Source organism: Micromys minutus (genome assembly GCF_963924665.1).
Source record: "Micromys minutus genome assembly, chromosome: 19".
NCBI lineage: Eukaryota > Metazoa > Chordata > Mammalia > Rodentia > Muridae > Micromys > Micromys minutus.
Window position 1 is genome coordinate 15,019,773 of NC_137954.1, and position 14,350 is coordinate 15,034,122.

Consider the following 14,350-nt stretch of genomic DNA (forward strand, 5'->3'; position numbering starts at 1 on the left):
AAGACCAGACAAACAAACATAGAGTCTTTATTGTGTTGGCCAAATACTCCTGAGTATGTAGCCTCTCCTGGGGTGTGGCTAATCTTCACAGTGTCTAGAAAGCATGTGTGTTTACTCTAGGGGGTCCCATCTTTTTCCTCATCAATATCTACTGGGATTAATGGCACCATTCCTTAACACTATTGCCTTCCATGAGCATGATCTGCCTTTTGGAATTACAAGTTCATTGTAATTTTTTCTTTAAAAATTGGTCTTAAGATTTACTTATTTTATGTGCATGAGAGTTTTGCCTGAGTGTGTATATGTGTTATGTGCACGTCTGATGCCCGTCCATGGGGGTCAGAGGAGGGCATCGGGTCTACTGGAACTGGAATTACAGATGGTTGGAAGCCACCATCCATTTGGGTGCTGGAATCAAACGAGTCCTCCTCAAGAACAACAAGAACTCTTAACCACATAGCCAACTCTCCAACTCCATTGTATTTTCTTGGTTTTTTTTTTTTTCATTAAAAAAAAAAAAAAAAAAAAACTATTTCAGGATGATATTCCTCTTATTTGCCTAGTATCTCAATATCATATTATCATTGAGTTCCGAATGTTTTTATTCTTTATTCCTTTTCTCTTTATGATTTGATTTATATCCTTACAACATTTATTTTTCTCTAATTTTCCTCCTGAACCTTACCAGCTTCTTTTTTTATGTATTTTTAATGATATTTCTTTGACTTCCTTTTAGAGAAGTTATTTCTAAAATTCTCTTGAGGCCACAGTGTTTGAGCATCTCTTCTGTTTTTCCTGTGATATATACCTTTCATCTCTCCAGGACTTAAACACTTTCTTCTTTCTCAGTGTCTAGACCTAGGACCTCCCCACTACCCCCCCCCCCTTTTTGGTCAGGATTACCTGGTGCTGTGAGCGATCTGCTGAAGCAGACTGGTACAGAGAGTCACGTGCCACAGCAGGGAAGGACACACTGGCACCCTTTGGCTAATTTGGAGTTTGTTGGTTTGGTCACTTTTCAGTGAGGTGTTTCTAGCCTCCTAGAGATGGACGTTTCTCGTGGGGGCAGTGGCACCAGTGGAGCCCAGGACAGAGTGTCCTAAAAACTCAGGTGGGGAGGGGATGTGTGCAGTCCCATTGTTCCTCAGGACACTCCCGTGGGTCCCCTGACCTGTGCAGGCTCTAAGGTAGCAAATGTTGACCCAGCTTTGCTTAGCTTCATAGGTTTTGGTAGTTTAAGATTAGAGTAATTTAAAAATAATGACTATTTTTTGTTTCTCTTAGGTTCTGCTATTATTTATGAGAAAGCTAGCGGCATAAGGTGTAAAAATTAATTACAGTCTGAAAAAAATGAGGAAGGAAAACATTTTCTGTCTTTTGAAAAAAAAAATTGTTTTTGCCATTATGTATTGGTCTATGCATGTTACACGGGCAGGTGACTTGGATTTCACAGTGGAGAAGTGACTTGGGAGCCATGAAGGGTCAAGAAGTAAGGTTGCGCCAGTTACTAGGTGGAGATGCAAGAGCTTCAGAACTTACAGATCCATCTCACTGGCGCACATGGGAGAGACCGAGCAACCTGAGGGAGCCATAACTCCCTGGGATACAGGTGCTTATTTCTTGTGGTCATGGAGTCAAATGCTCCGATTGTTGTCTTTCGTGTATGTAGAATCTAACAACATTGATTGGCAAGAAATAGAAAAGGACAGAGGGAAAAAGGAGAAGAGGGTTGGGAGACAGAGGCGGGTTAAATAACAGGCATAACCAGCTTCCCTGTTGGTTCCCCAGGAGTGGGCCCAGAGACGGACTGCGGCACATAAATACTCATTATGTGTCTTGTAAAGAACCAATAGAACGGGTTTCAGAGGTTCTCACCACAAAGGAATGATCACCGCTAACGAAGAGGGGCATTCAGATCAGCCCGATTTGATTACTGCCCATTTTAACAGAATTTGACATTGTACCTCATCAGAGAGTATAATTATATGTCGGTTAAAAATAAACAGAAAAATTAGAGTTTACTTTTCAGCTTCCCAAGCAATCTGCTTTTAAAAGATAAGCAAAGTGAAATTTTCTTCTAGTTAAGAGTTATACAATGATCGGGCACGAGGCCCAGGAGGGGGAGGGGTAGCTCATTAGGGTACCTTCGCTCATCCCTTCTGATTTTGGATTACCGTTTTGAGTGGGCGTTTAAATTATTAGCCATTTCAGAAATGTCTCTGGTTTAAGATATTATTAATCATCAGAAAGGCTGTTAAGTACCATTACATGGCCTGAGGATTTTAAAAATTATGCATATAAGCAGAGCAATTTAAAATGGTGACCTGACCCTCTGATTATGCATTTTAAAACACTCCTAGAATAACCCTCTTCAGAATTAGTGGACGTTCTACATGTTCACACTGTAACATACTGTCTGATGAAAAAAAAAAAAGCGAGAACCCTGCCTGAGCCAAAGGCTCCACACACAGGACTGTGTAAGTAAGTAAGGCCCCCACAGTGACACATGTCCGTGGCAAAGTTTTGATGGTCAAGTGTTTTTGAAGTCCTTGGAGGACTATTTCATGTGTGTATCACATTGCAGATGAACTTTGGAGTTCGGTAACATATGGAAGGCTACCTGCTCATCCTTTGGTTTTCTGTGCCTTCAGTTCTCTTAGTACAGGCGTCAGATCTCTGGGTGATACTAATGTAGTTCAGATCTGGTTACTGCTGTTGTGCAGTTCTCCTCTGTGCTTTGCAATCACTTCCTTTCCCCTTTCAATATTCCCTCCTCCAGCAGAAATAGACTCCTGTGTGCGCACTAGAGTCTGTGGGCAGCCCAAATGCTGCTGTTTCTAGAGGAGAGAGAAAGCCCCTTTTCTTCCCTGTGCTTTTGCCTCCCACAGGTTCCGTAGTTTCTTCTCTCTAGTCTTAGTAGTGTTAGCTTTCTGGCTCCATTTGTCTTGTACTCCGAATCTTCAGTGGCAGAATTAGACTAAGCTTTTCTGCTTCTGTTAACTGTAGACATTCTACGTTCCTTTTCTTCCAAGGGGAGGTATATCAGTGGGTAGAAAACTTGCTTGGCACACACGAGACCCAGGGTTTGATCCCCAACACCATGTGGACATGGTGGTGAATGCCTGCAACCAGAGGACTATGGAGGGAGAGCGCTGAAGTTCAAGGTCATCCTTGGCTACGTAGCAAGTTTGAGGCCAACCTGGGATGTACTAGGCCTTGCCTAAATAAATAAATAAATAAATAAATAAATAAATAAATAAATAAATGATAAATGCACATTCCTGAATATTCATGGCAATATGTATAGCATTGTCTTACTATGGTTGACATGATCAGTGTCTTAGAAATTCTCTGTATGTCCTACACTGCCGTGTGTCCTCCACCACCCTCTCCTGCCCCTGATTGTGCCTCATGATGAAGTTTAGGTAGATTTGAGAATTTTTATCCCAAGCCAAACAAAACCCACAAAGCAAACAACCACCTTACAGAAGGTGGCAGTAATAGGAGACCATGTGATGTCTCAGCAGTTAAGAGCATTTATTGCTCTTGCAGGGGACCCAGGCTCAGCTCCCAGGATTCATACTCCCACTCACAGTCATCCCTAACTCCAGTTCTAGAGGATCTGACACCCTTCTCTGACTTACTTAGGTGCCAGGCATTCACCTGATACACATATATACATGTGACTGATATACTCTTACACATAAAATACATCTTAAAAATAAGTAAATGTGATAACAGTGGGAATCGGTAGTTATATTAGAACAGAGTCCTATATTTATTTTTAAAATTCCATTTAGAAAGTCTTGTCTAGAATTAAGAGGAGGTTTCACTCTCATTTTAATCTGCTAAGGCTCACAAATGTCATAAACTTAGATGCTGGCAAAGCCTTCCTCTTGGCTAGCATATGATTGTTTTACTGAGAAAAAAAGCAAGGGTGCTCTCTGGGGTCTTTCTTGTCTCCTGATACCAGCTTCCTACTTTCCGCCTACTTTCTCTTCTCCCTTTGTGCTGGACGGAAGACTTAGGCCCTTACTCGTGGTTCATGTTAACTGGGTTCTGCTTAAAAGAGCATCAATCCCATTGTGAGAGCTCCATTTCATGACCTTATCTGAGGGCACTGTGGTAGGTGCACTTACTGTGAGATGGTGGCTTGGTGAAACCTATGAGCTTTTCTTTATTATTATATAGCATCATATTTATTATATTATATTCATCGTTGTTTTGCCTGCATGTATGTCTGTGTGAGGGTGTTGGTTCCCCTGGAACTGGAGTTACAGACAGGTATGACCTGCCATGTAGGTGCTGGGAATTGAACTCAGGTCCTCTGGAAGAGCAGCCCGTGTACTCTTAACTGCCGTGCCGTGTCTTCAGCCTCTGTGTGCTTTTTTTTTGGGGGGGGCATTATTTACTATGTTCTCCAGCATTTGCAGGCAACTCAATTCTTGACTCTTGTCTAGGTCCAGAATTTTGACTCTAGGAGATTTATGATTTTTGCTATGGTTTCCTTAGATGTGAATCAGGTAATTTAGAATCCATCTCTTTCTCTGCCATCTCTAGTCCTAACCCCTTATAGTCTTGGAACCTATCTTGACACTTAGTGAATTCATTGTTGTGAATCATATACAGTTAATTCTAGAATTTATTACCAGGGCACTAAAAATGTCCGTTTTTTAAGATTAACCTATAAATGGATCCCCTGAAAGTTCCAAATAGAATAGTTTCTTCTTCTTCTTCTTTTTTTCTATGTCAGTCTCTCTGGGATTTCTCTGCTTCTGGAATGTTACAGAGGTTTTGCTTTTGATCCACATATTGAGAGTCACTTTGTGAATGTGAGACTGTTGACCTGGGCGGAAATTTTAAGAGCGTGCAATGAAAGTTGTCTGGCTGCAGTATTTATAGAGGTTGTTTTCAAACTCTGACCTATAGATCTGTTCTGCATTTGTAAGCCAGTTGCAATTTCACTTTGTTTCTGGCATGCTACATCAAGAAGAGATCAAGAAGAAATGTGTTTACCTCTAAAATATTGAAAATGATTTTAAGATACATTTTTAAAAGGCCATGCACAGTGTTCTAAATAGCCTTTAAACAATAAAAATCCAGTTTTAATATTATGCAAAATGTCTAGACTCTATAATTAGACTGGGATAGATTAAATTACTCACTTCTAATCACTATTTTATACACGTCTCTCAAAGTGACATTAATTGCTCTCCAATTTGCTAATTATAAGATAGTCTTGCAGGATGGGCACTAATTTCTCCCTGTTATCCTTAGATTTTTAGCATTTTTATGATAAAGCATGTTGATGTGACCATGAGGTTTTGGATTTATTTTAGTCACAGTGAAGAGATGGTTTTACAGACCAGTTAGATTAGTGAACGCAAATGTGGCTTTGGCAGGTCTTGATTCTTGGCCTTCAGATTTGTTTTTGTGTAAGAGGGTGTTTTGTTAGCTATTAATCAGATCTGCATAAGGAGTATCAGATGATGTCTTGAAAATGGAGGCGTTCTCTTTTGGTTGAGGTATGTAGAAATATGTAGACTTGAGGAACGTGTAGGCAGTTTTTTACAGTATGGAGGTCACATGGATGGAGCTGTCTTTTCAGCACCTTCTGGAAAAGAGTGATCCACAGGCACCGGACATTCCCACACAGGTTATTTGGCAGAGTGTACCCACTAGACAGACTGAGTGAGCTTCCTGTGAAGCAACCTCTGTCTGTAGGGGGTGGGTTAGCTCCGCCTGTGTCACTAAAGAGATGACTTAAAGCAAGGAGAGTTCCATTCTGTCATGGTGAGAGGATGGTATAATGGAGCAGCCCAGTTCATAGAAGTGAAATCGGGTGGCAAAGGGTCTTTACACCCTGAGGAAACAGGGAGCAGGAGCTGATTCCCCCCGCTTAGGGGGCCACTTCTACCAGTTGAAGCTCCGGAAGGTTCCACAGTTTCTCAGTATAGCCAGCAGCTGGGGTATTCTTTTAGACTCAGACCATAAAAATCACACAGCGAGGAAGAGTTGGAGGTTTCTTTAAGCATCCTGGGATCCAGTGTTCCTGGTTTTTGTAAGGGACAAAGTGGCATCTCCCAGATCTCAGAGAATGTCAGCTCCAGGATGTTTTTAGTTAAGGCTTTCTTCGGGGACTGAGTTAAACACTAAACCCATAAATCCCCAGCTAGCCTGCTAAGGAATGGCATGAAGTTTCAAGATCCTCTCCAGGGGAAAAGGAACCTTCCTAAAGATGTTACACAACAATGGGCAAGTTTCTAGCAAATTCCTTTCGGAAGTCTGTTGCCTTACTAATATTTTGAAATGATCCATCTGGGAGAATGAAAATTGTCCTTAGAGAAATCAGTCGTGCTCTAGGTAAATCATAAATGTTTAAAAAGCAATTCAAGGCCAGTGAATAAATTTTTTCTTTGATGCTATGGTTGTGCTCAGGGTTAGAACTGCCTGAAGGTCATTTTTTCCTGAATGATAATTAAAAACCTGTGTGGTGTATGTGTGTGTGTGGTATTAATTCTGTGTTTGCATGAGGAAGCTGTTGAAGACACTCCTTCCCTACAGCCTCTTCTCTCCCCTTTTCCCTTTATTGCATTATTTGTCACAATGCTGTGCTGATACTGATGGCACCATTGTGACAGTTCCGTCCTTACACATAGGAAGGACCTTGGCTATATTGTCTATCTGTCTCTGGTTTATGTACGGGGAGTCCATGTTGGGGAAGAAAGCTACTTTCTGTGTAGCACAGGAGATGGCTTCAGATGGTCTTCTCCTGTGCTGGGTTGTGCTGATTCTTTCTTAGTCTCTGTGTCCTGAGAATTTGTCTGTGGACACTTTATTCTCAGTTCAGCAGTGCAGGCTCAGGTTGGGGCAACCCACGCAGAAATCAAGGGCTAGCTTCCCTGGGTAGGGAGAGAGTCCCTAATAGACAACTGTGGTTGTTCTACAAAAACCTTACTATTAAAACAAAACAAAGCTGCAAAGTATAGGCTAGAGAGATGGCTTATATTGCAAAGTGCTCTCTGCATAATAGTGCTGGAGGTCGGTTTCCAGCACCCCATTATAAAGGTTGGAGGTAGTAGGGAGGTAAAATTAGGTGGATCCCTAGGGCTTGCTGGTCAGCCAGTCTAGCCAATCAGTGAGCTCCAGGCTCAGTGACAGATGCTGTGTCAAAAAATTAGGTGGAGAGAGATTAGGGAAGACAGCCAGTGTTGATTCTTCATGTATCACATTCTCTCTCTCTCTCTCTCTCTCTCTCTCTCTCTCTCACACACACACACACACACACACACACCTGCCTATACCTACAATCATAACTGGCCTTTGCCTAGCGGATTTTTCTAATATATATATATGTTTAATTTCTAATATAAATTGAAGAAATGGGAAAATTAATCTTTCATTTCTCTTAATTATCAAATTCTCTTCTTCCCCCTGCTTTCTTCAATCTCCAGCAATTAATCAAATGGGTGGAGGAGAGTCTCAGCTCCAGGGTCTCATGTGCCCATAGACCTTTTCCTTGCGTGTGTGCTGGTTTCTTGCAGCTCTGTCCTGCTGCTAACATTAATTACTTTGCTGATGGCTCTAATTGACCCAGTAAAGGAGCTTCTCTATGTTCAGCCTGCTCCAGGTCCTAAAGACCTCGGATTCTCTGTGGACACAGGAAGTAACTCCTGCTTTAAGCTTTTATATGTAGCTTTCCAAATCCAGGTTCTCATCCATTCCTTCGAAAGGTCCCTTGCTTAATGTAAACCCGTGGACTGTCCGAAACCTGCCTTCCAACCACCCCACTCTCTCCTGCATGTTCAGCAGCAGGTGGCCAACACACAACGGACCTTAGATTCCTTTTGTTCTTCATGTGTATATGTGTTCTGGCTCTGTTTTTGTTTCTCAAGAGACGGAAAGAATATGACATGGTGTGGGTGGATAAGAATCTGGGAGGAGCTGGGGGAGAGGAAATATGACCGAAGCACACTGTATGCAAAATTTAAAAACTAAACTAAAAAGTTTTATTTGCTAGTGTTTTAGCTACACGTATACAAAATAACATTTTTTACAAAGTTTTTTGTTTTCAGCTTGTGGATTTAGGGGGCTTAGCAGAGTTCAATTGATAGATGCTGCACACACAATTGACAGATAATGTACTTTAGCACAAAATTAGATGCATCATATTTTTTGGCATCAATATAAAGCTTTATCTTTGGTGTCTCATTAGACGGGTAGTCCTTGCCAGGTGTGGTGGTGTTCACCTTTAATTCTAGCTCTCAGGAGGCAGAAGCAGGCAGTTCCCCAGAGTTCCAGGCCAGCAAGGGCTACATAGCGAAACTTTGTCTCAAAAGAAGAATAGGAAAGAAAGGTCATCACTGAAGAACATTTTGGTAAGCAAAAGAGAGAAAGGAAAATGATAGGGAATTTCTGCAGGAAGTAAGAGCTGGTGTAGCTCTTGTCAGCTTTTCTACTTATGAATGATGCATTTAAACACCCCGAAGATTTTTCACAGATTTCTTTCATTGATTATGTGGTAATTTCTCCAAGCGACTGTAAAATAGCATACAACAAACACTTTGTATCTATGTAAGTGTGTGTGTGTGTGTGTGTGTGTGTGCTTTTGTGCGTGTGTGTGAATGTGAATATGCATGAGTGTAGGTGTGAGTGTGGATGGTAGTAGATATGTGCGAGTGAGTGTAAGTGTAAATGTGTGTATGTGAGTATATATGTGTGTGTCTGTATGAGTGTGTGTGTGTGTGAGTGAGTGAGTGCGTGTGTGAGTGTGTGTATGTGTGGTGAGTGTGCACATGGCTGTGTGTGAGTGTGGATGTAAGTGACTGTGAGTGTACATGAGTGTGAGTATGGATGTTAATGTGAGTGGGGATGTGTGTGACTCTGGACGTATATGAGTATGTGTGATGTATATATGTATGCGTAGGTGTGTGTGAGAGAAAGCGAGTGCTGTTTTTACCTTGTTTTTTTCCTCATCAAATCATCCCAGGCAGAGCTCCTGGATTAGCGGGTGAACACCATAGGCTTTGACATCCTTTGCTAAATGTCCCTCTGGAGTGGTAGCTCTCTAACACCCTTGCACCAGTGCTTCCTACTATCATTCATTTTTATTTTATAAAGGGATTAAGTAAATGTCCTTCCATGTTATTTAAGTCTGTTACTGGTATTATAATTGTGCATTTGTATATGACTGATCACCCTTGGCATTTCCTGTTGTGTTTTTGCATGAGTTGTTCCTTGGATACCTGATTTTGATTTTGTGGCTGCCTTTTGTCTGCTTTTCTCTTGTTCTTGTATTTTTTTTTTTTGAAGAGTTAATATTTTAAACTTGTTTTGCATCTATTTTTCTTTTATCCATTTGTTTTGAAATGTAGGTTGCTTTAACAAATTGTCTCTATTTTTGTAGGTTTTTTAAAAATACTTTTATTTATGCTTTTGGTTTTAAGGTCATATATTCAAAGTGTTTACCCTGATTTCTATACTCACTGTATTGTTCTTGTGGTGGTTTGTTTATGCTCAGCCAAGGGAGAGACACTACTAGAGGGTATGGCCCTGTTAGAGTAGGTGTGTCACTGTGGGTGTGGGCTTTAATACCCTCATTCTAGCTGCCTGGAAGTCAGTATTCTGCTAGCAACCATTAGATGAAAATGTAGAACTCTCAGCTCCTCCTGTACCATACCTGCCTGTCTGCTGCCATGTTTCCCCCTTAAATGATAATGGACTGAACCTCTGATCCTGTAATCCAGCCCCAATTAAATGTTGTTCTTATAAGAGTTGCCTTGGTCCCTAGGACCATAAGTTCATATGGAGAGACTCATGGCCCCAGGTGCATATGCAGCAGAGGATTGCATTGTCTGGCATCAATGGGAGGAGAGGCCTTTGGTCCAGGGAAGGCTCATTTTTCCCAGTGTAGGAAAATGCCAGGGTGCTAAGGTGGGAGAGGGTGGTTGGGAGAGGGAGCACCTTCATGGAGGCAATGGGAGGGCAAGGGGGGATGGGATTGGGGGAATGGGATAACATCTGAAATGTAAATGCAGAGAATATTCAATAAAAAAATACAAATGTAAGCAAAACCAAGCATTTAAAAAAAAAAAAAAAAAAAAAAGAGTTGCCTTGGTCATGGTGTCTGTTCAGAGCAGTAAAACCCTAACTAAGACAGCTCGACTTTAAACATATACAACCTTAATCAATAGAGTTGTGGTTTGCTATAGGGTATGGGTGGTGGTCTATCTTCCTCCAATGTTTAGGAACATGACTGAAAGATGTTGATTCTTTCTTCCCTTCTTGGACTTGTTTCCTGCCTTATGACCTCCTGATGGCTTTCAGATTTCCACTGTATTATTTGTAGATTTCATTGCCATTCTTAAACCTAGGATGTTCTCATCTGAACTTTAGACTTTACTGATGTTTTTCTGTGCCTTTTGGGTTGAAGATCAGACTCCTGTTCTTCATCTAAGTTCCTGTAATATTGACACAAAGACCAGATTTTGTTAATTTATTTGAGAAAATGACTCATTTTTCTTTAAGATTAATTTTAGAGTCATTTGTCTTGTTAAAAAACTCTTCAGATTTTGTTTGAGATTGCACCAACATTCAAGTAGGTTGAAGGTGGTAGATATTGTTACAACATGGCCTATCCCCACAGGAAATCAGGGAATTGCTTCATTCAGTCATGACTTGTCTTATGGATTATTTTATTTTTTAAACTAGGGATTTGCTGTTAACTTCATGTGTATTTTTTTTATATTTATTTATACTTGTTTATTCTTACACCTAAAGCCTGTCTCAGATCTTCATCTAACTCTTCCTTTCTTATCTCTACTATGAATCCACTGCCTCATATTTCTTGTTCTCCTTTTTTGATGGTTTCAAAATGGTATTAAGGTCCAAGGACTCCTCACCTGAGACCTGTGCTGTGAAATTTCCAATATGGCATCTCATGTCCTTTAGAAAGTCATCAAATCCCCTTGTAACCCTACAGTGTCTTAAGCCCTTTTCCATCCTCCCTTGCTAGGATTGTTCTCTGCCTACAGCTCTGTTCACCTGCACTGTGCCCACACTCCTCAGCCTTGGCCTCCCCTGCCATCTTTGTCCAACTTAACACAAAGCCTCTGTTCAACCTGTAATCCTTTCTACTCACCTCACGGATCACCGCTCCAGTATTCAGTCCCATGCCTCACAATTCTTCCCAGTTTCGCCAACTGGGACCAAGTATTCAAAATACATGAGCCTAAGGAGGCCAGTCTCATCCAAACCACCACAGACCTCTGTTTTATTTCTGTGTTGTAAAGGCTGTCCTTTGATGCACATAGGACATGCTAGATGCAGGGCAGGCTCCTGACCACCTTTTCCCATCGGACATCGCTCTGACATATGCAGAACCATAGAGTCTTCCTATTCTTCGGCTAGAGGAGTTTGATGCTTTCTTAGAAGTAAACCTGCTGTTGAGTGACTTCTGGAAAGTCAATATATTTTATCAGGAAGGGACGTGAAGGATCATCTTTTGTATCCCTTCGTTTTTGTAGAAGAAGGAACAAAGATCTGCATATAGTATATATAAATGGTTCAGGCATGTGTTCATGCCTCCTACATGGAGGAAGTGGCCCAAAAAGGTAAGTTGTCACTCCTCTCATTACTCCTGGTGGCACATATGGACAGAAACCCAGGTGTCCTAACCCAGCCCTCTGCATTGGGTACAGAGCACTTTGCACTATACTTGAGTCTGAAAACCTGACTGGGTGTACAGAACAGCTGGAATCAGGAGCACCATGAATGCTTGGATAGAAGAATCTGCTCAACAGCCCCAACCCCATGGTGTTTGTTAGTATAAGTAGCAGAGAGCGAGAAGTGGTTAGTCTAGGAAGGAGGCCTCTGTTAGGGGCAAACCTCAGGCAGTAAACTACCTGGATACCTTCTGTATACACAGTCAACATTTCCAGACAGACCAGAGAAGGGTTTTGCAGTTCCCATGGGTCTGAGTCATTGGTCCTTACCAAGAATGCTCACACTCAGGTCTCCCTCCACCCCCACAACCAAGGGCTTATTGCCCATGTTTACAGTGGAGGGTACGTTCAGAAAGGATGAGTTAAAGTTACAGTGGTGACAGCCACAGTGCCCGACACTGAACCCCCAATGCTGATGATCTCTAGGCCAAGTGGTTCACGATCTGCGTGCTTGTGGTTCAGTCAGGTTTATCTTCACAGTGCCCTGTGACTTTCATGGTTTTGATAGTCTCATTTTACACAAGTTAGTGAGACCTGTCTGTGTTGACACCTCCATTCATGGGCTGTGCTAGGTGTAAACTCTATGTTTATGTTTATGTTCTTAAACTTTTAAATTAAAATTTATCTTAAACATGATCTTGGGTCTGATGAATATACTCTGTGTGCACACATACATGCATGCTCATAGGTCAGAGGACAACTTTCAGTAGTTGGTTCTCTCCTTCCACTGGGGGAATCTGGGAATTGAACTCAGGTTGTTGGGTTTGTGTGGTAAACGCTTTTGTCCATTGGCCCATCTTGATGGCCTTATGCGTTTTTTTAAAAATGAATTTTAAAATTCAAAGTAATATTATCTCATAGTACATTAGAACTGTATGGAATTCAAATATCATTCTCCATAAATAACACTTTACCAGGACACAGCCACACTCATTTGTCTATGTACTGCTGATGGCAGAATTGACTGTGGCCGCAGGGACCACATGGCTGGCAGAGCCGTGTTTACTATCTGGCCTTTATGGGAAGTGCTTGCCAGTTACTTTTCTGTATTTCTCCCAACTAATCTACACTCTTAAAATTTTCCATTAGAGCATTAATTGTGAGTGAGTGAGTGAGTGAGTGTATGTGTGTGTGTGTGTCTGTCTGTCTGTCTGTGAGTAATAGGGCTTGTCTTCCACATGAACTTGGTTCAGTAGTTTTGATTGACAGGTCCCCTAGGTGCAGAATCTGAGGGTATCCTTTCGATTGCCTGTGTTTTATGTTTCTGAGTCTAGACTGAGGATTTTTTTTTCTTTTTTGCTGGATTGTGTTTTAAGACTTGACCACAGCCTCCTTTGCCCCAACTATGGACTGCAGATTTGTGGTTTCTCATGCCCCTGTCATCCATTTTTTTTTTTGAGCAATTTTTAAGCCTTCAGCATTTGGTTGCAGAAGTCACTCTATCTTCTTTCCTTTGCAGTGGTTTGCTCTCTTCTGATTACGTGGAGATCCACTATGAAGATGGGAAGCAGATGTACTCTAAGGTATAGTAACCTTATACTATAAGTTTAGTGGCCGGGTCTCTTGCAGAATAAAGTACATTCATCCTACAGCTGACCAAGGCTCACTGTACCAGCTTCACTGTGCTGTTCTGATGCGTATCAAGAAGATCACTTGGCCTCCTATGCAAGGGAACTAATTTACTGAGGAAGAATTCATGAGAACTTAAAATGCGGAGGCAGCATTTGATTCTCTATACTCAGGGCCATAACAGAACTTTATTGTTTTGATTTTTACATCTATTACCTTATTGAATGGCCAAATGAGATTTGTAGTCTCTATCAGCACTGAAAATACCATTTGGGTATCCCTTACCTAAAAGACTTGGAACCATAAGTCCTTTGGCTTTAAACTTCTTAAAGAATAATTTGCCTGAGTTTGGTGACAGGGCTCTAGTTTAAACAGAAAATCCATTCATGTTTCACCTATGCCTTGTACAAACAGCTTGAAGGGTAATCTTGTTTATTTTAGATAATTTTGTTCACGAAACAATTTTGTGTATGGAATTTTCCACTCCTGCTGTCAAGCTGGTGCTCCAGAGTTTTGGAGGCTTTTGGATTAGGGATGCTCAGCCAGCATCATGGTCATCGAATCAGAATTATACGGTTGGGTGACCTCTTACAGTGACAGTTTAGTGCAGGCAACTGATCCCCAAGGGTAAAAGGCACTTTACAAAATGAGACCTTGGGATATTCTTCCCCTGCCTCTTCTTGAGGGCCTGCAACCTACTGTCTTAGTTAGGGTTTTATTGCTGTGAAGAGACACCGTGACCAAGGCAAGTCTTATAAAGGAAAACATTTAATTGGGCTGGCTTAGAGATTCAGTTGAGTCCATTATCATGGTAGGAAGCATGGCCGTGTACAGGCAGACATGGTGCTGAAGAAGGAGCTGAGAGTTCTACATCTTGATCCAAAGGCAGCAGGAGACTGAGTGTCACAGGCCAGACTTGAGCTTCTATGACTACAAAGCCCCACCTCTGCAGTGACACACTTCCTTCAAAGCCACACCTCCTCCAATAAGGTCACACTTCCTGATAGTGCCACTCCCTATGGCCAGGCATTCAAACACCTGAATTTATGGGGATCATA

The 14,350-nt window shown here is 41.5% G+C and overlaps 1 protein-coding gene across 2 annotated transcripts in view; it reads left to right on the forward strand.

Annotated features, from left to right (window-relative positions):
• ADAM23 (ADAM metallopeptidase domain 23) overlaps positions 1-14,350 on the forward strand; it is a gene marked incomplete at its 5' end in the record, with an annotated part of 135,807 nt that overhangs the window by 52,774 nt on the left and 68,683 nt on the right. For both annotated transcript variants that reach the window (XM_080933339.1, XM_080933340.1), the window contains one exon: positions 13,183-13,246. In XM_080933339.1, coding sequence (XP_080789465.1) covers positions 13,183-13,246 — 64 coding nt within the window. The remainder of the gene's footprint in view (positions 1-13,182; positions 13,247-14,350) is intronic.